Source organism: Ixodes scapularis, unplaced genomic scaffold (genome assembly GCF_016920785.2).
Source record: "Ixodes scapularis isolate PalLabHiFi unplaced genomic scaffold, ASM1692078v2 ptg001212l_1___fragment_1__unscaffolded, whole genome shotgun sequence".
NCBI classification, from domain to species: Eukaryota; Metazoa; Arthropoda; class Arachnida; order Ixodida; family Ixodidae; genus Ixodes; species Ixodes scapularis.
The window spans coordinates 3062393-3087820 of record NW_024610117.1 but is presented as its reverse complement, the minus strand read 5'-3'; the positions used below and the strand labels follow the sequence as shown (position 1 = coordinate 3087820).

Below are 25428 nucleotides of genomic sequence, written 5' to 3'. Positions count from 1 at the left end.
ATTATTTATTTTAGAGCTCAATAACGTGTTTATTGATGTAAATTACATACAATAATTTGACGACTCAAAGCAAGTCGAAGTGTGCAATAAACACTAAGAGGGTAACAAGAAACACTTTTTAACATGACACTCTAAAAAATGCTTGCGCTTCTACTTACCCGTAAAACACTCAAAGAGCCAATCATTGCGATCTAGGATATCAGCTCAGCGAATGGTGAGGCGGAACATCCGTTTAGACTTAAAGGTGAAGTCTGCGCTGTGGCATTACGCAATGCAAAGCGTCGTGCCTGAATTGCGCAATACCACAGCGCAGACTTAATTTTGAGGTCTAAACAGATATTAAGCCTCATCATTCGCTGAGCTGATTTCCTAGGTAGCAATGATTGGCTCTTTGAATGTTTTGCGGGTAAGTAGACGTGAAGGCATTTCTTAGAGTGTAGAAACAAATTTTAACTCTACATTATTCCACATTATAGATCCACGATATACAGTATGCATAGCATGGCATTTTGTCATTTGAACTTAGCAGTCTTCGATTTCTATAGAAGCCAAATATGTGAACATTTTTTTTTGAAAACAAGTCGAATGTTAACACACATATCGTTACAGGTAATCTACCGTACTTACTCGAGTAATAGCCACACTATTTATGAGCAAGGCCCGTGCGTCTACGTCCCCACAGAACACTTATACAGCCAATCATTGCGTTGGACATAAATAACATAGCGAATAACCTGATCGAGAACACGATTGTGCATACAGATGCAATCTTCTCAGATGTTATCTTCGCATGAGCACGTCAGCTTTGTCCTGTTAACAGCCGGAATCATGCTGTCGATCGCAGTGATTGGCAATCTGTGTGCTCTACGGAAAAGCGAACGCTCAGGTTTTCTTCATAAACAGTGCGGCTACTACTGGAGCAAATACGATAATTGTTGAAGTGTTACCTCCAGAGTACAATGTCATGTGAGGTTTGTGATACTGCTGTCTGTTTTGCAAATGTCCTTCTACACGTATACCTTAGTCCTTAGCCCGTCAGTGTAAGGGAGTAAATTGTGGTGCTTGTGTTTCGATTTTAGCTTGTTCTCATTTCTTGTTTGTTAATGATCTGTTTCGAGTGCATCGCAGAGTGGTGCATATGCAAGAAGTAGCGTGGGTGCATACATTCTGTTTCCCACGGTGCTCAACAATTACCCACAAATTCCAGCCGCTGCACCTCTTTTTGTCTAATGAGCTCAAGTAAATTCTTGTCTCTTGAAAGGACACTGTTTGTGCGATTTTGAATTATATTGATTTTTCCTGTTCCTTAGGTAGAGAAAAAAAAATCGGTTGACATCTTTTAGGCATAGAACACGTCTTTAATTTTTCCTAATTCTTTCAGGCATGCAGTTGACCAGTATCCAGGCTGCAGGACCGTGGGGTCTGCCGCTGGAAAATAAGATTTTACCGCAGCACTTCAAAGACTTGGGCTACGACGTGAACATGATCGGGAAAGTAATGCGGAGTGAAAATCAATATTTTATGTTGAATTCTTAGTCCCGAGAGCATAAAAACGCGGAAGATCCTGCGTGTTTACTATTCCATGATGCAGTCGGAACACCAATCAAACGTATTCCTTTAATCAGATGAGCCAACAAATTGTTGACCAGCATCTTGCTCGCGAGGTAATTCGGTCTAAGTGGCGAACCAGTTTGGACACACTTTGGCTTCTGAGACTGAACAACCACCGGAGTCCGGTACAATATGAACTGCCGAATGGGTGAACTGGTCAAGTGAGGATGACCGATGAGTTGTTCTGATCGCATTGCTGTGTAAAATATACTTAGGTCCCGCTAAAAGAGTCGAAAGCCGACACTAAGAAATGCCCGCATGTATACTGTCCCGCCATCCAATATAAGCACCAATCACTGGTCCAGCATCCACCAGCTGACCAATTGGGCTTCATGAGTGCAATCTTGCTTCAAATGCCATGAAGTATCAGCGTGCAAGAAGGGCAGATGTAATTTTGTCACTGTAAGTGCGCTGTCACCTAGTGCAATAAAGCAACCCAGCCATTCACTCCGGGTAAAGTGATTAAAAGGCCGCAATAAACGATTGGTGGTTTAAATGTGGTGTGTTCTGATGTTGACGAAGTCATTTATCACAGTATTCACAAAAATATCTGTGCGTCTTAAATGGACATATATAGCAATAAAACAAAACATATTCGCCAGATAACAATCAGGAAGTTTAAGAATCAGCAGTAAAATGCAATGCCATTCAACTGGCCTGAGCGCAAAAAAAAAAAAAAAAAAAAAAAAAAAACATTAACTGAACGGGGAAGAGAAACACAAAGGTTTGTCAATATTATGACGGGGACAAATCTGTATATTTGAATTTTAACAAACACTATAAGGAATAAGAACGTTTTCATCACATATTCTTTCGTGTGACGAAAATCGCAGCACTACATCCTGTAAACAAATTATTGCTTAGAGCCTCCGAGATGTAGTGCCCCATGGTACTGATTCACAATTAACTCGTCCACACTAGACCACAACTTGATAGTTTTTTTAACAATAGTTTTATCAATCTCGATGAATTTACCCGAAGTGAAGCGTTTTCTTCCTGTTTAAAAATGTTCCGATTTGCTTCAGCATAAATCTGCATCACCACCCTAGATAAATAAGCATCAGTCATAAAGGCACTGCATTTTAATTTTCAGATACGAAGGTGGAAATATCGCAATTTAATAAACAGAGAAAGTAAAATGTAACTTGTTATTTTTTTCCAGTGGCACTTGGGATTCTTTAAAACGCCATACGTGCCGATCAAGCGGGGTTTCGACACTTTCTTTGGTTTTTACACCGGTTCCAACGATTACTACAACCACACCTCGGGCAGTGTAAGTAAGACACAAAAATAAAGCACAGGTGCATTTTGGCTAAAAATTAGCTTGGAGTGTAACAACCATGCAAACTAGAGAAGTGCGTCGATTAAAATATTTCACCGGATTAATCGCCTCCTTTTAGTTGATTAATCAATCGATTAACGCTTTTTTCATTCTCGTGCATAAGAGTTTAAAAAAGAAAAAAATGTAGTGTTTGCGTTTGCTTAATATGGCTTGAACGGCAGAATATACGTAGTTTCTGATTTTAAGTGAAGCCTCTAAGCATAGAGGTTCGTTGATATTCTCCGGCAATAGCGAACTGCCTTAGTCTCTCAATAGTCTCTGTTGCGCTGAACGGGCACTCGCACGGCGTTGAATTGACTTTGGAGCGTATAACCGTATCAACTTATTTGGAGTTACAAATTTCGCCACTACGTTTACTTTACGTCAAAATTTCACCCAAAGTTTACCTTCATAGAGGTGTACCCGCCCACGTTTGTATGGTGAAAGCGTTGAACATGAACTTTTCTTTTGCTAGCCAAGATTTTTCCGATTAACCAGTAAAACATTTAATCGCGATAGCATTAATCGATTAAGCGGTAGGTTAATCGACAAAGTGCCCAGCCCTTCTCTTAACGTGAAAAACATATGTATACGTTAGAGTCACCGCAAAATTTTAGCTGTCACCTCCAGTGTTCAGGTGAATACCCTGGGGAAAGGTCAGCTGTCGCTCTGGGGACCTAGGGAATTATCTGTGTGTTTTCTCCACCAAATTTGTCATCATTTTTGCTTTGTTTGAAAGGACTTATATTGATAGTATGCCTTGAGTTCGTAAATAATTTTTATTCTACTTTCAGGACCACATTGGACTCGACTTCAGAGAAAACGAGACGCCAGCATTCAATGAGACCGGACACTACAGCACACATCTCTTCACCGACAGATTCATTACCGTAGTCGAAAACCGGAACAAATCCAAGGTATTTTTTAGAATAAATAGTAGAAGTAAAAACCTTCATACTCAACGCGTCTGTAGGTACTGCACACAACGGCACTGGATACGCCTAATGCCCCTGAGTATGAAAGGTGGAGACATCTTCTCTCTCCTCCTCTGACGCGCACACCTTTTATCTTTATGTTTTGTTTTGTTTACACCCCCGCGTCGACTGTAGCGACGGCTGGATCGGCCCAAGATAGCAAGCGGCCTGCCTATTCGCGACTCCAGCAAAACGGACGCCGCCAAGCGGGAAAACCGGGAACCAGTCGGTCCAGGTCGCTCCGCGCCCCGCCGCGTCTCTGATGGCTTTCGCGGACACGTGCTGTCGGCGCGGGGGCGAGCAACGTAATTTGACGAAGGTCCGAAAATTTCTTAAGTTTGCCTGAGTGTTCATTAGTGTGGTGAAGCCTCAGTAGGTTGTTTCTTTCCATCACGTGTTTCAAAGCCCGTTTACTCCGCAACACACGGTCGCGTGCTTTCGATTTTTTGTGTGAGGAGGAATCACGGAAAAACGTTTGGATTTGTCGTCTGTCTCTAATCACATTCAAAGTGACGACTGCTTGGTAACTGATAAGTGCTGATAAGTGGTTTCTTTATAAGGATGTGGAACAGTGGACTGAGGTCGACAGACGAAGTGTTTCACTGGAGAGAACACCAATGTTGCAGTCAAGTGAATGGGAAGGTTCGATAGCTGCTTTCCTTGAGTTTGGTTCTGCTCGATTAGCTTCAAGTTGATTTAGCCACTAACGCCGGCCGGTGCGTTGGCTATTCATCTTGGCGGCTTTTCGCCGAAAAAGTCCACATTGAAGGAGTTGGGCTAATTTCGCAATTACTTGATTCAGAAAACCTGCTCGCTGCATATGATTAATGAGGGAAATGATCTGCTTTCAAAAGGTGGGGGACGCGTCTCGCAAAGATAGAAGCTGTCACGACATTAGGATCTATCGCGCCTCCTATATTTATTTTATAACCCCTGTCGAAGCCAGCAGCAATATACGTCTGTATTGCTCGGGTTGACCGGCCACAAAAAATACTCATTTTCTCCGTTCAGGATTCGAAGTCAAGTTCAATGCAGAGAGGTTCTGCGTGAATCTCCAATGAAGACTCTCTTCAGTTTGTCCGCACTCGTCTCCGTTCTACCGGCTAGAACCATTTGGCTAAGTTTAAGTAGTATCTCTCTGTCTGTCAAATATACTTTCATTCAGCAGTTCACGCCTAATAGTTAGTTAACTAAGTTCATATTTCACCCGAAGAATATACTAATATCGGTTTAGTGGGACATAGTACGTAATATAATACATAATCCGCATATTCGTTAAAATGACTTCTCGATTGCTATTAAAACCTGAATTGAAATACGAGTATCAGCTGCTTAGTGAAGCGCCAGCGAGTTGACATGCTCCTTGGCTCAAGAAGCTGCTTAATTTTTGTAATTTTCCCCCAGCCTGTGTTCTTGACCGAGCACACGACTGCAGCTGTTTCTTGAAACGCGGACAGGCACAAAAGCTCAATTTCGCGGACATATAAGTCGCATGGTCGAGGCATGCAAGTTAGCTAAAAATTACTATCGGTGAAACAATTTTGTAGCCCTCGCCGCTTTCCTTAGATGATCAAAACTAATTAGAGTCTATTACCGTTTCTCCGGAGCCCATAGTTTCGGTTTTAATCGAAGTCTCCGAAACGAAAGTTTTGACATGAAAAGAACAAAAAACACCAGCAAAACAAAACTATGCTGGGCAAGTTTATGCGCACCGGCTACACTTAACTGTCTCAGTTCAAATACCCATAAAATTGGCCATTCAACAAAAGAAAATTTGTTAAATTGAATGCGCCACCCATTCAGGCGACGCGGCCGAGCCGACGCGACCTGGACTCAGCCGCCATGTTTGTTTGGTGGTGGCGCCCCCTATAGGTCGCTGGAGTCGCGAATACTTGAGAAGGCTGAAAGACACACAAATACATTACACACAGGCTAAAAGCACCCTGTTACGGTCTACCAGCCGCGAAGGATGTGCTCAAAGAAAGACGATGAAAGCCGTGACGTCGCACAGTCGGCGTTAGCTGATTGGCGACATGAGATCATAGCATGCGCTGCACTCCCACAGCCTAGGAATTCCATCTCTCTCCTCCTATGACACGCATCCCTTTTTTTATGTTTTGCTTTTTTTACACCCGCGCATCGACTGTAGCGCCGCCTGGATCGGTTCTGGTTAGCAGGCAGCATTCTTTAAAGGATGTCGCTACGTTTTCGTATAAAGGGGCTTTAGATACGCCGTGCCTTGATTATCATTAATTCGGGTTGTTATATTGTTGTTTTGTTGGTCTCGCTTATCGACGCTAGCGAGTGCGTCGCCGGGAACCTGCTGCTTCAGCGGCGCGTATTACCGGGTTTGAACCGATAAAAGCGCCTAGCAGCTCGAGGCTCTTTTTCGTCCTCCTGCCGAGATGCAATAAACGCAGTCAGACCAATTACAATCTCCGTCTCGGTGGGTTGCCCGGAAACGTAAGAGGGTTAACTAAGGAGGCAGAAGCGCGGTATCGCACCGAATTGCTCTACTATCTCAGTGGCAAGGGCACCTAATCCTTTGGCCTCTGAGACCACATGTTTCTTAAAGCATGATACAAGTCTCTCTTCTAAACAAATGAGCTCATTATTAGACTTTCAATAATTGGTGTTTCAAATACATTCTAATGCACTAGCGTAATTTGGAAAGTTTTCATACTGCATTGCCTGGGTAGAGCGGACGGCTCAGGGGCGATGGGCGTGTAATTTTGGGTTTAGTTGACCACTGTTCACAAGTAGATAACTATTTTGAAACAGAAAGTTTCTAAAGGCTAGAAGACATGCTCGAGAAACGAAACGATACTTGCAGAAAATTTGGAGCGCGAAAAAATTGATTAAAGCTGTTTCTATAAAGAACGTCTAAAAAATCGAATGATATTCATATCTTTGAGGCTTTCGCATTGCCATCCTTGTGCCTGCTACACGAGTGGAAACGTTCAGTTCACCACTATGCTTCTCGCGTGATTAATCTCCAAAAATGGAGTGATTTAGGGCCTTTCGATGACGCTCAGTGCAAGTTTCCATTCATACACATGTTTATTTTCACGAAAACATAGGTTATTTTAACCAATTTAAACTGTTGTAAAGTTTAGTGACATTGTTCAGCTAAATTGCATCTATTTTTTTACAATCTGTGACCTCCTCAGGGGCTAACACGTCGTACCAAGACGACATTTTTTTTTTTTTTTTTCTGAATAACCCTTCCTGTAGAAATGTCTGGAAGTCTTCGCTAAAACACCCGATATTTGCACTTGCCAAGGGGGCACTGGGCGAACTGACCTTTACCTTCCAACGCAGGTTTATGCCTAAGCTTCTTCCGAAACTGGAAGATACGCCGAGAAACCTTAGCAGGCTGTTCGCGTTATAGCCACTGGCAGTACAAGAAACGGAGGGCGTGTCTAGTTCCAAAGATCTCATTAACGCTCCTTAAACAATGAGATAGCGGAATTATCCTATAATAATGATATGAAACGAGGCAAGAAGTATGAACGTATTGACCGTTCCTTTAGGGTCATAGTAGAGAGGGTAAAAAGAAAAAAAAAAGCCTTCCCCCTCTCACCCGTATGTCGTCTGCTCCGCCGACGGGGCCGTACCTAGCATCCGGCTGGCGTACCAACTCTGTCTAAAATCGCGTCATTTTGAAAATTTCAAGCGCAGATGCGAAGATTTTGCTATGCCAGTTATTGTGTAATGCTATTCTAGATAAAAAGACTAACAGGGTCCAAATGCGCTGTTACATGCGTGCAAAAAAAAAAAAAAAAACAGGGAAAACTGTGTCAGGTTGGCTGGTCTCTCCAGCGAAAAGTAAATACGGTTGCTGTACCTTTTTTACTATACAAAGTTCGTACTGGTGTTGGCTTTTAGCGACCATGAGTGGAAGTCTGAAATAATAAATAAAAACGTGCTCTCCTGCCGCAATACACGCAGTAGTTGAGGCTAATACTCCCGGCTGACTCAACTGCTATTTAAGTAACGGAAAAAAAATATGCTAGTTGATCATTTACCGAAATAGAACAACAGAGAGCTCTAGGCTGATTTTGGAGTAGCCATAACTATTCTAAGAACGCGAACCACTTCACAACGGAAGCCACGAGCGAGAGTTCGATGTTCCGTGTAAGCCCGCCGGTACAGCTTAAAGATGGAGAATGGCAACCTCCCGGTTTGTCGTCTGCTAGCGGAGTCGGGCGCGTGCCCTCTCTCTCGTTTTACCCCGGCGAACCCGCTAAATTTCCCGGATGTATGGAGAGGGCGCTGCTGTAAAACAAAATGCTGCCCCCCAGAGAGCGCTAAATGGAATGGTCTATACCCGAACTCATCTCTGTGACGTCACGGCGCGGTGGTGGCGCGTCGGTCGCACTTCCGGTCTGGGGCTGTGGGCAGAAGTCCCTATGCCAGACGTGTATTCCTGCGTTGTTTTGAAAGTAAGCAGCAAAAACCTGCCTTCTCGTCAAAACGCCGGGACTAGGGCCGTACCAAAAGAGTCGAGAAAGGTTTGAAGGTCAGTTTTCACATGCTCGGTTTGTCCGAGAATTCGGATATGTGCCGTGAAAAGGGGAAAAGCAGACGCCGTCGGACAACGATCGCTTGGGCGCTAAGCACTTTGGGTTAAATCCACGGATACTTGTGGTCATCAGATTTATTTGTTTTTGTTCCAATATGAACGCCAGAAAACCGTCAAGCTGTACGAACCATCTGCGGACTACGCTCAGTGCGTCTTCAAGTTCAAACGGCCGCCTGATCTTTCGAACTGTCGTCTGTTCTTTCAAACGTTTCTGCTTGTCTGCTCTCCTAGACGACGCCGGCCCGTAGATCAAATGTTGGCCCGGTACTTGCGATAAGAAGTAAGTGCAGGCCTCAAAAGACTTAAGTTTGAGGGTTGGTAAGCAGGCTCGATGTAAACAGTAGATACAAGGAGATGTTGATCATTGTTACCAGTGATTATCGCTGACTTGCTATGGCTAATTCGTTTGGTCCGACTCTGCACGCGATTTTCAGTATTGGCGTCGACTATCTCAGCGACGGGTTACGCTTTTGCAGCCCGAGCGGCGTCGTGACCGAAAATTACGAGAGAAATCTCATCATGCGAATCAGGTTTTAACGTACATACTGCGGCGTCCACGCGGAATGAATCGCCACATGTCACATTATTCACTCGAAGTTTCGCGGAGTAACGAGCGCCGGTAATTTCGTTGACGCCGCTCAAGTAATCAAACATCGCCAGGAAGACGTAGAATCAACAATTCGAACGCGAAAAAGAGCATAGGGACTCACTCCGACGTCGACAACATCGCATTTCAATGGTTTGTTTATGGGCGACGGCGAGCTCTTGCCCACACCCCCACCGCGCATGCGCGGCGCCCGTACGTGGCGTCCGCTAGAGGCGCTCCGGTTTGTTTGTAAACATGAGTTGGTGTTTAGGACACGAACTGCGTTTCCTAGGTTATTGGCGACTATAGAATTGTTCGTGATAGTTCTTTGAAGTTAGAAACAACGTGGATATTCACATCAGGTAACTAAAGGCGCTCGCAGTGTTTGCTATTGTCGAATACAAGTTAAGTGTGCTTCAAATAGACACCATACCCCGTTAATCCTAAGAAATTCCTGCGCGTCTACTTACCTGCAAGCCCTCAAAAACCCAATCTCTGTGGTCCACGAAATGAGCTTAGCGAATAATGAGGCGGAACATCCGATTAGACCTAAAAATGAAGTCCGCGCTGTGGCACTACGCAATGCAAACCGTCATGCTAGCATTGCGTAATGCCACAGCGCCGACTTAATTTTGCAGTCTATACAGATGTTCCTTTTCATCATTCGTTGAGTCGATTTTGTAGGTCGCAGAGATTGGCTCTTTGAGTGTTTTGCGGGTAAGTAGACGCGAAGGCATTTCTTAGTGTGTAACACCGTGTCATGAAATCCTTCTGCGGACTAACCAGAGAAGACCATGGCCATGAAGAATAACGTGACGTGTGTGCCTGTGAAGAGAAAGAAAAGCCTTGGCGCCAGCTTAGGACAAATGAGGGGGGAGAATGGAGTTATTTTAATGCACCTAGCTAGAGGTTCCATTGCTGCTAGTGTCTATGGCACTTGCGGTTTCACATTGACGCTGACTGCAACCACAGCACTTTTGCGGTGCTTCTCAGCAATCCTTTGGGAAAACGCGCGTCTGGTTTTTTCTTGGACGGAGAATAACTGGAATTATCTTTGCTACTTGTGTCGTGGTGGATAGTAGGTAACTTTATTAGCATTATGAATGGAAAATTGATTTAGGTGAAGTGATTTCCGATCAGTGAGCGATGTTTAACTTCTTAGTATTCGGGGTTTAGTCCTATGCTCGACGGCAAGTGTATAAAGACAAGCGGCGAATCCATGCGAGAATAACAGTCGAAGAAAACTTAGGACTTGAAGAAGGGCCAACATCCCAGTGACGCTAATATTGATAAGATTAGGGTTTTTTGATGCTACTAAAACGACCCCCATATACGAGCGGTTTAAACGCGTGAAACAGTAACAGCTCGCACACTATAAAGTGTGTTTTTCTTTTAATTATTCTGCCCAACCCCACGGGCGGGAAGAGTTTCCCGAATTTTTTTCATTTTAGAAGTTTTCGAGCGCGCAGATATTAGTTTCGAACACTAGACGAAACTGGCCTTTGCACCCCTACATGATCAGCAAAAGGAATGAAACGACTGTTTTATTTATTGAAAAGTGCACTCATTACTGGGTTTCACTTTATACTGATCGTTTACATGCACAAATAGGTACTGACCCAGTGTTAGTGACCTCTCTTGACGTCACCCTTGATTATCGAAATTCTCGTCACTGCTTAAACACGTAAGCCTCCCTGCAAAAAACAAAACAAAACAAAAAGAAAAAACAGAAAAAGACAACAGTGCCGTGTTTGCGCCAAAGCTGTCGGACAATGCACATACATATGTGTACGAAGCCATTTTAGCACCATTTTAATGCCACAAATTCGAAGGAAAAGCGCAAAACCGAGTAATAACCTTGTCTGCGCGATTTTGAAATGTAACAGCCTACCTAGTAGGTACAGATTATTCGTGATATTTGCTCTTAAAATCAAGCGCAGGAAGAAAATGCACTCACTTGTCCCCATAGAAATGCATTACCGGACGAGGATCGCGCTGCAGATAGGTTCAATCTCCACCCCTGCCCGTTTTGATCTGGATGAGCATCGTACCGGCGTTAAATCTTGTATTAATTCTACGTGATGCACGTTAAAGGCCCCAGGCTAGCGGTTGTATTGCGCTGGCTAAATTGCTCATCTACGGCTGGGGGACTCGTCGCCCGTTGAGGCAGGCAAAGTTCTAGGCTGTATAAACATACTCACAACCCAATATTTTTTGCATTAACGGAAGTCAATTTGAGACTTGTTGCTGTCTGCTTCAATTTGAAACCGCACATTAGATTATACTCTACTGTAGTTTATAATAACTCTAAGGGGGAGGGGGAGCACTCAATTGCTGGGCCTGTTCGGATAAAGCTGTTTTTTCTCTGTCCAGCCTGCCTTGTTCTTCTTAAGTGTGAGTAGTCCGCTCGAAGTGAAGTCCGCGTGAAGTGCGCCTCGGTAGATATCTCTTTGTGAATCACTAAGGAACACTGTCTGGCAATGTAAAATTAAAGCCGCTTACAACTCTCTGTAACGCCGGATTAAAGCGCAGCTCTTGAGGAGGAGGATCAAAGGATACTGAGGGATAGGTGACTCCCTGAGGTCACGTGACCTCAGGGTGTCACGTGACCTGAGTGGGTCACGTGACCTTAGTGGGTCATGTGACATCAGGGGTCACGTGACCTCGTGGGGGTCACGTGACCCCGTGCCCCCTGAGGTGTCACGTGCGGATCTCAGGGGGGTCACGTGACCTGGGGGGGGTCGCGTGACCTCAGAGGGTCACGGGACTTCAGGGGTCACATGACATCAGGAGGGTCACGTGAACTCAGTGGGGGTCACGTGACCTTAGGGCTTAACCCTTATGACCCTCGTGAGTGTAACCCTCGTGACCCTCGTGAAAGTAACCCTAGTAACCCCTGGGAGGGTAACTCTCGTGACCCTCGTGAGGCTAACTTTCGTGACCCTCGAGAGGGTAACTCTCATAACCCTCGTGACCCTCGGAGGGTAACCCTTTTGAGGGTAACTAACCCTGTAACCCTCGTGAGGGTTACGAGGGTAACCCTCGTGATCCTCGTGAGGGTAACTTTCGTGAGAGTAACCCTCGTAACCCTCACGAGGGTTACGAGGGTTACGCGCAGCTACGCCGACGGCGCCGACGGTGACGCCACTCAAGCCGGAAACACGCGCCTAAGAGCTGCGCTCTAAGAAAAAAAAAAAAGATGTGGAACGAGCTCCTGGTGCATTCTTAACTTGTGTCTGACGCCTGTGGTGGTGTGGTGTGGAACCGTTTTTAACAGATTCCCCGCTCAACTTTTATCCGCAGCCGTTTTTTTGCTACATCAGTCATCAGGCAGTGCACCATGCGTTGAATGCAGAGATGTTCCAAGCTCCAGCACGCAACGTTCTCAAGTTTTCATATATTGGAGAGCCAAACAGGACCATTTACGCAGGTAAAATATGAAATAATTTCCGGACTTAGCTTACAATCACTCTAAATTTACTGGTCTATGCGTCCAGTCATTTTCGTCATTTTCTCACTCGCACTTGTATGAACTTTAGCGATTATTTAACTGACGTCGTTTCTAGTATAGTTTAGCATGTACGTGTCGTGCCGTCTTGTGGTCTCCTAATGTACCTTTCTGGAAAGTAGCGAGCGTCCTGAAGCGGCGTGCGTGAGGCATTATGGGAACAGTGAGTGTCGCTGCACCGTCGTCTGCTGCTACCACCGTACCACCTGTGGGAACGGCATTGCCTACGTCCGCGTTGGGTCCCTGTGTGCGCCAGACGGCAATATTTGCAGCGTCCTGGGCGGCGCTGCGTTGCACACATGAGGTGAGCAACCCTCAACCACAGCTCGTCTGTCTACTGCCCTATTTGGATGGGCCATCGTTCTGGATGACCTGCTGTTATTGTTGAAATGGACCATTGCGCGTGGGCCACGCACCAAAACAGCGAGATATCATTCACGCATATAACTTTCTATTTTTGTTTTGCTACAGGAATTACTTGATCTAGTTGGCACATGCTGTTTTAATTTGACAATAATAATTAAAAAAAAAACACAGCTCGTCCCAACAACGTTTGGAGACCTTTAACTCGCCTGGATGCATGCAGGGAATTAAAAAGTTGCTGCAGTTCGGGTGGTAGCGTGCGCCACCTAGCATGCAAAATCTCGACAATGCTAGTCGTGGCTTGGCTAGAGTTTGCGACACCCTCACTGCTCCCATAATGCGTCGGAGCGCTCACTGGCGCCGCCGGTTTTTTCAGGAAGTCGAATGGGTTCTACCCGGACTTACCTGCGCAGACGATGTAGTACTGACCGCGGCATCAGTCTGCGACATGCAGAAAATCCTAGATATCTGTTCCGAGGTAGCAACAGAACATGGATTGAAATTCAACACCAACAAGTCAGCAGCGGTGCTGTTTGCAGGTCCATAAGATCCAACATTTGGTAGTCTTCGACTCGGGGTGGACTGTGTACCTGTAAGGAACTCGTACAGGTACTTCGGCATTACACTCACAAATACAGAGGACTACTTGCAAGAGCACCACGCCTATCTTCGCCAAACAGCCATCAGAGGAACCAGCGTTCTGCGCAGACGGAATCTCTGGAGTTGCAATAGATTCGTTGTGACCCGGGAGCTGTGGAAGGCGGTTGTGGCACCAGGACTGACGTTTGCTAACGCTGTAGTGTGTGTCCCTGGAGATATCCGAGCTCACATAGAACGTAGGCAGAGGGAGGTCGGGCGCCAAGCGCTAGGCTGTCATGGTACAGTACCAAATAAGGCTGTCCAGGGTGATTTGGGACGCTGTTCTTTTGAAGCCCTTGAAGCTACCAGCAAAATCACCTACGACGGACGTTTCCGACATATGGACACCTGCCGGTGGGCCAAAAGGCTGTTTTGGTACACTCAACTGACTGGGCCGCAGACCCGTTGGCAGAAACGCCTATACCAGCTCGAAAGCAAGTACGGTTTTTTTTGCCGACCCTGGCCAAGCGGGAATGGGTGAGAGAGGTCCGGAAAAAGGTTTGCGACCAGGAAACACAGCAGGAGCTCAAAGATGCCCAATTGAAGACTACGCTCGATGTGCATGTTGCAAACAAGAGGACCATCAGCCCGGAGGCTAGGCTATACGATAATAGCCAAGGGTAGTCGTTTGCTATTTGACGCACGAGCCGGGGCACTAAGGACCCTGCCTTACAGACGACACTTCGCTTCTACCGTGACCACGAGCGTGTGCCGGGTGCGCGGGGCCCACGACGAAACAGTAGAACACACTGTACTGGAATGTACCGGACTCCGACCATCTCGGTCACGAGACAACGACCGAGACCTTCAAAGCCCTCTGGAGCTTGCCGAAGTATTGGGCTTCACTGTTACTAGAAATGGGCACCAAACCATTGAGGTTAGGCCATCCGCACCAGCGGACAGGCCTGCCTCGAACGAGACTACGGCCTTCAGCGGCCCCCGTAGGCCGTCTGTGGAGGCAACAAAGAAAAGATTAGAGGACTGGTGGAGAAAGATCTACCTTAGGGGGAATAACACGCAGATGCCCCCAGGCTTGGGCATGAACATTGTTCGAGCCCGCCCGATCTAAAGAGAACAGCCGCATGATCATCATCATCATCATCATCATCAGTTCCACTGTGTTCTTTGGAACCACTATGCTTAGTTTTAATATCTTCAATTTATTTTTGCGACTTGCGTGCTTTAATTGCGGGCTAAATATAATATTTTTGGCTATTTGATGAAGTGAAAAAGATAATATAGTAACATACAATCTGAGAAATGCAAGGCATCTCGGGCGTCTTGTTATCGTTCCGCAGCCAATGAGATTGCGCTATTGGCCCTTAACGTCGAAGAACAAATTCCGACGTGAGCAGCATGAACTTAATAAGCCCTGTGTTTCTGAAGCTTTCACTCAATTGTCATGTTAACTCACCTGACGACCAACTTAAACTAAACAGGCGCCTATCTAGAACCCTGGCTGGCGCAGGGCGTGGCAGATGGATCGGCGCCCCTCACAATACAGCGAAGCGCTGATAAAGCGCTGCTCACGTGTCGTCAGTTGCTTATTGTCTGCCGTAAGCAACGCTTTTGACGATGCGATAAAAAGCTGGTGAAAGTTCCCGTCAGCACGCGTTTAGCGCGAGGTCAGCGCTATGCCTATTAGCGGCGAGATATTTTGGTGGCGCCCTCCTATGTTTCCCCCTCATGACGTCATTATCTTGGGAGCAACAAGGTCGATCGTTTTTGTAATGAGCATGGTGGAAGCTTGAAGTCATTGCGCATTAAAACCAGCACTGCCAACACCGTCAGAATTTAGGTTCCTACAGTAATTTCATTTCTGTATATGAGAAAGCCTTTGCTGCCGTCTTAGTCAGCATTCGGCCAATCGTGGAAGGCCGACCACAGTGACGCTTTCCATCGCGCACGTCGCCGATAGCGCCCCGCTGCATGTGTGAAAAGGCCTTAAATGCCTCACTATGTCGATCACTCGTGAAAATTCTCCCGGCATTTTTCAGTGCAGTTCACACGAACATACACTCAAAGTCGAATAAAAATACTTGGATGTTACCCTTTGAAAGAATCGTTACTGGAACTCACACATCGCTTTTATTACCTCAAAAGCTACGGACAAATTATGGCAGATAAAACGTTTACTCAAAGTTTTTATAACTGAAGGTAAATTACTCCCTTAAAAAAACAATAATTTGGACTTTATTTGAATAGGTAAAGGTCTTCTGGGGCCCCTACATGGCTCTTATTGTAGAGAGCTTGGACATGATCCAAATAAAGGATCTATGATTCATTTTCAACGAAGTTGGCCGATATGACTCATTATAGGTATTAAAGGAAAAAAGTGATTTAGCACGCCTTATTTACCGCTAAAAATGATAGAGTAAATAGGCTCTACCAAATCATCACGGGTGATCCTCATATCAGTACAGACCGCCCCATTAGCTTTTCCCCTAGGACCAATTTTAAGGCCTCCGACACAAGAACATTAGATAGCTTCCAGATTAACATTGACTGCTTTAAATATTCATTTTTTCACTCGAATTATATTATATTGGTAAAACCTACTTACCAGCAGCTCTCACGCCGACTCCCTTGACAGATTCCTGCATCAGCTGAACATCTCTTCGTGAACAGTTTGTATTTTGTTCTCCCATTTATTTTTTGTGTCGTGTTATCAATGATGTTAGTCTTTCTCCTCGTTTAATGGACCCCTATCGGGGTGGTAATATCGTGAAATAATAAAAAAATGTACAGCGTGCTAACAGGGCTACAGTTTCGGAACTACAAAATATATATACTCCGCCCCGATGTAATGAAAGCATCAACTAATGGTATTCGTTTAACTATTCAACAAATAGGAAGACCAATGACTGTAATAAACACCACACTGTAGAGAGGAAAAAAAGTTGGACGCACTTTTTCCACCTAGTCTGCATAGTCAATTTTTGACTGAAGTGATTTGGGTTAATATCAGAAATTGCTTCTTTTTTTTTGTATCCCAGTGCACAATGCATTTATGAAGATCTGAGGGTATTAACGACTTGCATTGCCTTACTGATTGCTTGAAGGGTTACTCCAGTCAAAGGTTGAACCAAAGTAAATGAGTAATATCAATTTACGGAGACTAAATACGAGCGCTGCCAAAATGTTTCATTAATGGAAAACAGGTCCACTCTAAAAACAATGTTAAAAATGCTGCCACCATGCAGCTTCTCAGCCGACACTCAGTAGGTTTGCTGTTTGTCAAACAACCTTGTGACCTGATGATCATCTTTTTTTTTTTTTTGAAGGAGGTTTCTTGTTCCTACTGCCACTTCTTTCACCGTGTTTTTCTGCTGCGTTTTAGTCGTCCCAGTGTAGGATTTCTGCTTGTTATGTTATGCTTTAGAGGCCGTAGTTTGTAAGCGCTCTGCGGTGATCGCGCACGAAAATTATTGAATCCCTGCTCGCCCCAGCGGGCCGTGGTTCCGAAGGTGGCATTGACTGGCGGCCGTAGTTCAGTCCGTTCCTTCTCAACGCGAGCTTATGATTAGCTCCCACTAGGGCTAAGCAACGTGCATATCCCACCACAATGATTGTAGTTCTTAGAAGATAAATGGCGGCTCGTTCCGAGCCAGCGTTCATCATGGCAAACTCGCCTTTCGGCCAGCAACTTTATGAATGTGTATTCATATTTGCTACAGATGTCGGATATCCGCAAAGCAAAGCCCTAGTACAGCCCTACCATCTTACATGATTGATCGGAACTGTTCTTGCAACTTGGCCTGTTGTAAGTTTTGCGGTACTATAATTCGAACTTTGCATCACACGATGGCCATGGCCCAAGAACAAAGTTTTGAGATGGCCTATAAAATCACACAACGCATGCAAAAAGGAAGTGTGCCTTTATTGAAGGGCCACTTCCTTCAGTAAAAACCGTTCTAACCCTAAAACCGAGAAATTGTACGGGAGTTACCCTTTAAGCCGTGTCCACACTGCGAATAAATCATACGAAAGTCAATATCCAGGCATTGTCCGAAGTAAGTTTCTTCCTTATATGACGATCTCGTCCAATATCTGATAGGAAAACCGTTTATAGACAGGTTCGAAACACATATATATATATGAAGAAAGCATGCTTTGAGTTCGCACTCACTTGGGGCGTGTTCGTAAGTCCTTCTGTCATGATGTGTCAAGTGGATACTGTGTATTTTGCATGATGTATGCGCCGCTTGAGTGTGGCGTTCGGAAATCTAAACGTGCTCAGGTTGGAATCTCTAAGAAAATCCGGGGTGCGCAAGTTTATGCTGTTCACTTGGTATAAGAAAGGGAAAGACAAATTCAATCTAAAGTTTGTATTGGACACTTTCTTAGCCCGCGATTCCAGTTCCAAACGCCGCTCGGAAGGTAAAGCCACTGACACCCCAAATTATATGTTTGGGTTGTCAGCGAATTTTTAAGCTAACGCTGCACTGTTTTTTTTTTATATACCTGCAGTAAATAGCGCGTAAAAGTATTCCTCGCGATCCATAACCTATGAAACAAGCGTCGTTCGCTTTGTTTACTCTGCGATGAAAGTCGCAGAAACAATTTGGGAAAAGCGAACGGCGTTCACCCCCGCGAGTCACAGCCAGAAAAAGCGGCCACGTGATTTAGAGACGTTTATTTAATGTTTATGTTAACGACGCGCTGAGGTTGGCAATCACTGGGCACGTGTTGAGTTCCACACATTGTTAATCTTTGACGATTCAATGACATCCCAGCGGTTGGACACTAGTCATTACCCAATGCATATCGAGGCATTGAATGTCACGAGCCCAAATGTTGTGCTGACACATAGCCCGTGTCCACTATATTAGCCGAATTTCAATATGCGGCTCATACAGTGGACCCGGAGATCGCAAAGCTTGATGGCGAAATCATTAGGATCGCCTTGTTCACAGTACCAGTAATGGGATCCTCACAAATTCATGATGTTTTGCGATTGAGAGACTGAAGGAAAACCTTTATTTCGATTTTCAAAATTACCGGTTTCAAAAGTACCTTTCCATTCATGGTTAAAATTAAGGTTTACGAAGAAGCTTCCTGGTCAGTAGTCTGTGTACGGGTGTATATGGGTCCTACTAGTAACCTTCTATAAAGGGGCAGTGAAACCCCATTTGGTTTCACTGCCCTTTAGCGCACCCATGTACTGATAACAATGTGGTTGCCACAATGCCGCTGTGATTCACAGAGCTAATATAAATCAAATGAACAGCCAGACACACGTCTCTGTGCAGGAATGCTAGACGCCCTCGACGAGTCCATGGGAAGGGTTGTGGAGGCCCTAAGCAGCGCCGGCATTCTTGAGGACACCATCATCGTCTTCAGTTCTGACAACGGCGGAAGTCCATACGGACTGGAATCCAATCGGGGCTACAACTGGCCGCTGCGGGGAGCTAAGTTCACTCTTTGGGAAGGCAGTGTCCGAGTTCCGGCTTTCGTTTGGAATCCAAAGCTCCTGAAGAAGTCCCGCGTCTCCAACCAGCTCATGCACATCAGCGACTGGCTTCCCACACTGTACACGGCAGCAGGTAAGGAAGGTGGAGATTTTCGGTAGAAAATTGTTTTTCAATATTGCCATAGCACTTTGTTGTCTGCAATATTGTTCGTCGTCATCATCATTTTTATCAACACTTGGAGTTGTTCAAAATCAAACGCTGCAAGTAATAGAGGTCTAACGGGATATTTTGCAAATAAAAATTAGAAGTAGCAACTTGAGTGCACTTCACTATCTATCCTTTTATTATACACTAAAAATTCACTTTCGCATGGAAATAAATAAGAAATAAAATAAGCAAATTGTAACTCGTCTAATGTAAACTGATTCAGAATTTAGTTGACGTTGTCAATATGGGACACCAGATGAGTGCAGGAAAAAAAACTTTCCAGCGATTTTACGAAATTATTTCAAAACAAGGCGAACACAATACATTTCGCGTATAAAAATTTGAATTGCTGTTCGGACAAAATTATTTAATGCTTTCATTGAGAGGTAAAGTAAGCTAGATTTTAAGAATGTTGCAGATTTTTCGCTCGTTCAAGGCAAAAAAAAAAAATCTATTATGCCTTTGGAGTGAACATGAGCTTAATCGTGTCTTTTTAACGAAATTTAAAAGAAGTGAAATGTACACTATGTCATCTATTCACATATTGTTAAGAAGATGAAGACGACGACGGGGCAGTGGCGCGCACGACTGTCTCGCTCCAGGACCCACGGGCCGGCTTGGTCTTCATGCATAAACTATTCAATTTTTTGTCATGGCCTGTCCTGTCATCTACGCTGCCGACAGCATCATCCTAACAATATTTTGATAATATTTTTTCATCTATTATCAAGTGTCATTGGGGTTAATAAAATGATTACCGAAATTTAAGTCCCTGGCCAGAAGTCAGATAATAATCATTCGCTAAAGCACACAACAGTATGATAAACTAAAATGACTTATACTTAGTACAGGCGAGGTTTCCCAACCGCACAATATAAGTATGTCATTAAGTTTGAATTGTTTTCTATGCGACGACTTGATGTAAACGTGCTTACTTGGCCTGCTTCGAATTTCTTGCAATCGATAGCGTAGAGTGGATTTGAGTCAATCAATCAGATACGTTCATTGTATCGTTATTCCGTTCTCGAATTATCTTTGTCGCTAGGCACCATTCTGGTTCTTACTGTAGCTCGTGCACGATGGGCGATAATTATACGATTCGAAAATGTGGCTTCATAAGTTTCAGATATGGTTTCTCGAAGCTCAGGCGATATTGTATTGCTTTTTGACGAACTCCTTTATTATTTCTGGACGACGGAAATAAATTTCCAGCAATTTCAAAAATATCCTTAAATAACTCTTAGGCACGAAAATAGCTGAAGTGTTGGTATAATCTGAAGCGTGGCTCATCCTGTGACCCGAGGGTGGACAATACACTCTCAGGGATATGTACGCTATCCTGCGATGCACTCAAAACTCCAATCACTGTTGTTCTTGAATTGGTTTAGATGCTAAGGTAGCTTTAAGAACGTATACATTGCCCGGTGAATTGTGCACCATACTGACCAACGCGCTTCTCGAACTTTCTCACAGGCGGGAACGCGTCTGCTCTTGGCGGGATCGACGGGGTCGACATGTGGCATTCGCTGACCCACGGCTCCGCGTCTAAACGAAAGGAAATCCTTCTCAACATTGATTCATTGTACAACATTTCTGGACTGCGCTACAAACAGTACAAGCTCGTGGTGGGCGGAGGTTTTGACGGCGACTTGGACGACCACTACTATTTTCCAGGCGGTACGCGCCCCACCAATAACATCGACCAGTTGAGGAACCAATCAACGATGGCACGGGTGCTCAAGGAGTTCTACGAGAAACAAGATCGGTCTTGGTCGCCTCTGGCCTGGAGCAAGAACGTGGCCGTGGACTGTCGAAGAAATAGGCTGACTGAGAACTTCGTACCGATGCAGCCGCCGTACCTATTCAACATCGAGGAGGACCCCTGCGAGCTCAACAATTTGGCAAAAACTAAGGGACATGTAAGCTCGCATTGTCAAAGTTGTACTTAAAGGAGCGATGCAGCAATTTTTGTACTTTTCGCAAATACCGCTTAAAACAGATCCCTAACGTTAATGACCTATGAAACATACGTTAGTTTTTCACCAACGCAATAGAAGTCCCAGAAAAAAATTAAAGAAAAACGAGCAGCGTTCACCCCCTCAACTCGCAGCCAGAACAAGCGGCCCCGTGATCTGGAGCCGATTATATGCCGCCAGTGTTGATCATAGCTACGCGCAGGGGTTGGAAAAGCGTACGACACGCGCCGAGTTCCAGGCATTGTTATGGCTCGGCTGTTGTCGTCGTTGCAGCGATTGGACACGGGTCACTACCCGAATGCTTCTCGAGCTAGCAATTATCACGAGCCCAAGTCGAGTGCCCGCGCAATGCTCGGGTCCAATCTATGAACCGCATTCAAATATCGTCACTTGGGTGTACTGCGATCCCCACGTTACGTCATCGAATTTTGCAAAGAGAAATTGAATGAAAATGATCGCTTTTGTCCTTGAAATTACACCGCAACAAAGGAGTTTCTTGGCCAGTGGCGTTGCGTGTGAGTGTCCTTGAGTCCTGGGTGTGCCAGCAAGCTTGTGTCAAGTGAAAAACATTCCAATTGAATATCGTTGCACCGCTCCTTTAATTTAAACAATGCCTTCGTGTTGACTCATTACCACCTAGAAGACAAGGCCGGCGCATTACATCATCGCTAGTGGATCTTCGACTCATCCCGAAAACTTTTAGGCGGCGCTGCGTGGTACCATTACTGATGACATTATGGGCGAAAAGGCACTAGCCTTGTCGTTTAGGTGGTACTGCCTTACATCCAAGCAGTGAACGCGGTGGGTGAGTTACTGCGATCTACGTAGCGCGTGCCTCTGATGATGTGAGCCAAAATAAACAAACTTTAGGGCTCAAAGTTGCTATCTGTGCAGGGACGATGAGCAGGAACAACCATTTATGTTTGCGTTAACTGTCTCTCTGCACATTTTGTTAACGAGTTTGGGACTCGTTCACTGCCGGGTGTGTTCCGTAAATCGCAGTGAGTTACAGACCGCGGACTCATCGTAATATAAGGTAAGCAGGAAATCACAGAGCCTCTGCCTCTGCTTCAATACTATCCCGCCTTTCAACCGAAACACCACTCTTTGGTCTTCCTTCTTTCGACATTAGCCGATGAGAATCTCGATTGGTCTCATGCTCCTCAGCCGTGTAGCCTCGTATGCGGCATTTATTGTAAGTGCTTTTGCAAGCATACTGCTTTACCAATGCGAAATTATTGCGATTGAAATTATCGCGATTGAAATTTTAGTTGGTTGCACTAGAAAAAAAATCATTAAAACACGATTGGAACTTGTTCTAGTGATCGCGAGAATGTAAGACGAGCTCGTCTACTGTTCAACGGTGTGTTTGTGTTCATACACGAACACACATACTAAACGTAGACGCCTTCCCTGTACAGCGTTGATTTAGCAATAATAGAAAAGGGACAGATATATGACAAGCGCCCTGACGTTGCGTAATTTAAAACTCTTTAATTGAAAGCCGCGGTTGTAGTGTCGGTTGCGCCCGCACTTGATGTGAAGCGAAGTGTAGTTAACCACTTTACTCTATGAAGGAGAACGGGAAGTTACAATACAGAAAGAGTGTTTTCTTGCGAAAACGCCAGGGTCGCTGGGGCACAGTGTACGAGGGGTTTCCTTTTTGCAGAAGCCTATGCAGATTGAATATCTTTGGGGAAGTCACGTACTCCGGGCCTGATCACCTGCTAGATTAAAATTATAAATAGCAGTGGTTGCGTGCATGCATTAGTGACTACGCTAGCTTCATTCCAATAACTACTACCTCCAGTAGGTATTCGATCAAGAATACCGCACGCAATTGCCCGACAGCCTCCGTATCCGACGAACATATAGTGAGTGAACCGCCAATGTCGAATGCAGAATCTAGAAAAAAAAAAGTCAAGTACATCTTTGGTTATGTCGTTTTCATCAAGGTTGCTCTAACGAATGTTGATTGGCTTGTTGCACGGGCGCTCCGCAACGTTATATGCACTGCCTGCATTTGGAAACGTGGAAGGAGCCCAAAGTCTTGATACTCTTGGTAATTTGAATGCAGACACTTCGTTTCCTGATGAAAAAGTTGGATGCCTACAACTCCACCGCGGTTCCACCTCTATACCAGCAGGACGACCCCAGGGCATACCCCGAGTACCACGGCGGCATCTGGTCTCCATGGCTAGATTGATTAATACTATTACTCTGAATTTAGGACTAGCTGTCTTGCAAACTAATAACGAAATGGTAATAAATTGGGTAGTTGATAAAAATTCCTAATAGACACGTTTTAGATACACAGGGGGCTTTTTACTAGACGGACCAGACTTTTTCTTTTTGAAAAAAGAACTTGCCTGAGGTATTTTTATCCCTCTTGAATTAAGTTGCAGGCCAGGAGTTTCAGTAGAAAAGAGGTCCCTACCGAAAAAAAAAAACAGTATGATTACAGTATGAAAAACAAACCGGAAATCTGAAAAACTGTTTGAATATGCCAGGAAACATACCGTATTCAGAAAAAACGGTTTAACAAACTGGGTTTATATCGAGAAATATACCGGGAAAGAAAAGAAACGATTCGCCGAAACCAGGAAACGTACCGTATTTAAAAAAAAAAAAACGGTTGAGGAGTCTACAGACTTGATCCTCAACCGTTTTGAGGAGTCTTCAGACCTCAACCAACTTCTATCTTGGTATATTTCCCGGTATAGACTCATGAGTCCGCATACCAGGAAATATACCAGGATAGAAAAAATATGGTTTGCATAAACCATTAAATAAACTGATCTTGCAAGAAACGGTTGAACAGTCTGGGCCTATAAAGAGAAATATACCAGGACAGAAAATAAACAGTTTGCACAATCTTCATTTTTACTCGGAACCTTACCCGGAGCATAAGACCCAAATTGCATGCAAACACGGGTCAAACTGTGAAGCAAACATACTATACAATTTGAGTAAGTCGGGCTTAATCTGGAAGATGTACCAGGATTGCAAATTTCAGTTTGAGCACACTGGACAGAAAGATGCCAGAGGAACATTTAGCAAACTGGGTACTATACAACATTCACAAAATTTAATTAAAAATTCAGGGAAGATTTAGCAACAAAAATTATATACTTCGAAATTTGTAATCTGAGCAAATTATTTGCCTGCAAAAACCTTTAGAGGTATAAAAATTGCACTTGCAAATTCTTTTGTTTTATGTCTAAAGATAACACCTAGTTATTATTGAGTGTGGAATATAAAAGGAATGTCCCAGCCAACTCGAAAAAGTGGTTTGCACATCTGCGTGCACTTTCTTTTGTACCCTGAATAAAATAAAAATATTGTGCATACAACTATAAAAAGGAGTAGATTCAAGGGGCAAAGCAAACAAATTTCTGTTTGGTATAGATATATTTAATGGTGGAATCAAAAATGTATTAACATATATTAACATATATACAGCTAACATAGCATTCTTCATCATGGTACACAAATTCAAGAATCAATTAGCACAAGTTTTATACACAGAGGTAGCATGAACTGAAACATCATCTGCTTACATGGCATGTTCAGGTACAAGTGCAGAATGTGAACTTTATGATTAAACTTTTTCTGCTTCACACATCTTGTGGTGATACTCTCAGACAAATTTCTCAACTGGAAGAAGTCACACATACAGGCAAGAATCACAGTGCATACAAAAACATGTGGTTCATTCTAAGATACTGTTCTACACACAATTAAAATATACGTCCTACTGCACAGAAAAACTTATAAGCATTTCATTTGTTATTTACCACAACACAATGTAGATTTTTGCAAACACTGCAACTTGTAAACAAACAATCAGGCGTTAAAGAAGTGCCGTCTCGTCACTTTGCTGTTTGTGATTATAATGCAAGATCGAGAGGGAAACCTTTCTGTAATTACAAATAACTTGAGCAAACTGCATTTCGAAGTGGACTCTATTTTTTGAAGGAATATATGTTCCAAGGTAATACTTCATTTGCTGGCATGGACATGCGATTGTGGCCCAAATCATCAAACACTGCGTAGAACAGTGCTTCCCTAGGTATTATTGCCCCGAGATGAATAGGCACTTGTAATCTGGAATTCGGTATATTAACAATCAGTATACAATAAAACTATGATCATCTTTAAAGGGAAGCATTAAATTTGAGTAAATACTGGATGTCCAAATGGATGGGCGAGCTGCCCCTCAGTTCAGTCACGCTCAAAGTCAT

At 44.2% G+C, this 25428-nt stretch overlaps 1 protein-coding gene across 1 annotated transcript in view; it reads left to right on the top strand.

The window, feature by feature from the left end:
- Positions 1–23390, top strand: part of LOC8035749 (arylsulfatase B-like) — a 42489-nt gene extending 19099 nt beyond the window's left edge. Inside the window, exons 4-10 of the mRNA XM_042288165.1 lie at positions 1382–1494; positions 2774–2884; positions 3727–3849; positions 12381–12507; positions 18840–19133; positions 20682–21127; positions 23262–23390. Of these exons, the coding sequence (XP_042144099.1) occupies positions 1382–1494; positions 2774–2884; positions 3727–3849; positions 12381–12507; positions 18840–19133; positions 20682–21127; positions 23262–23390 (1343 nt within the window). The remainder of the gene's footprint in view (positions 1–1381; positions 1495–2773; positions 2885–3726; positions 3850–12380; positions 12508–18839; positions 19134–20681; positions 21128–23261) is intronic.
- The last annotated feature ends 2038 nt before the right edge of the window (positions 23391–25428 follow it).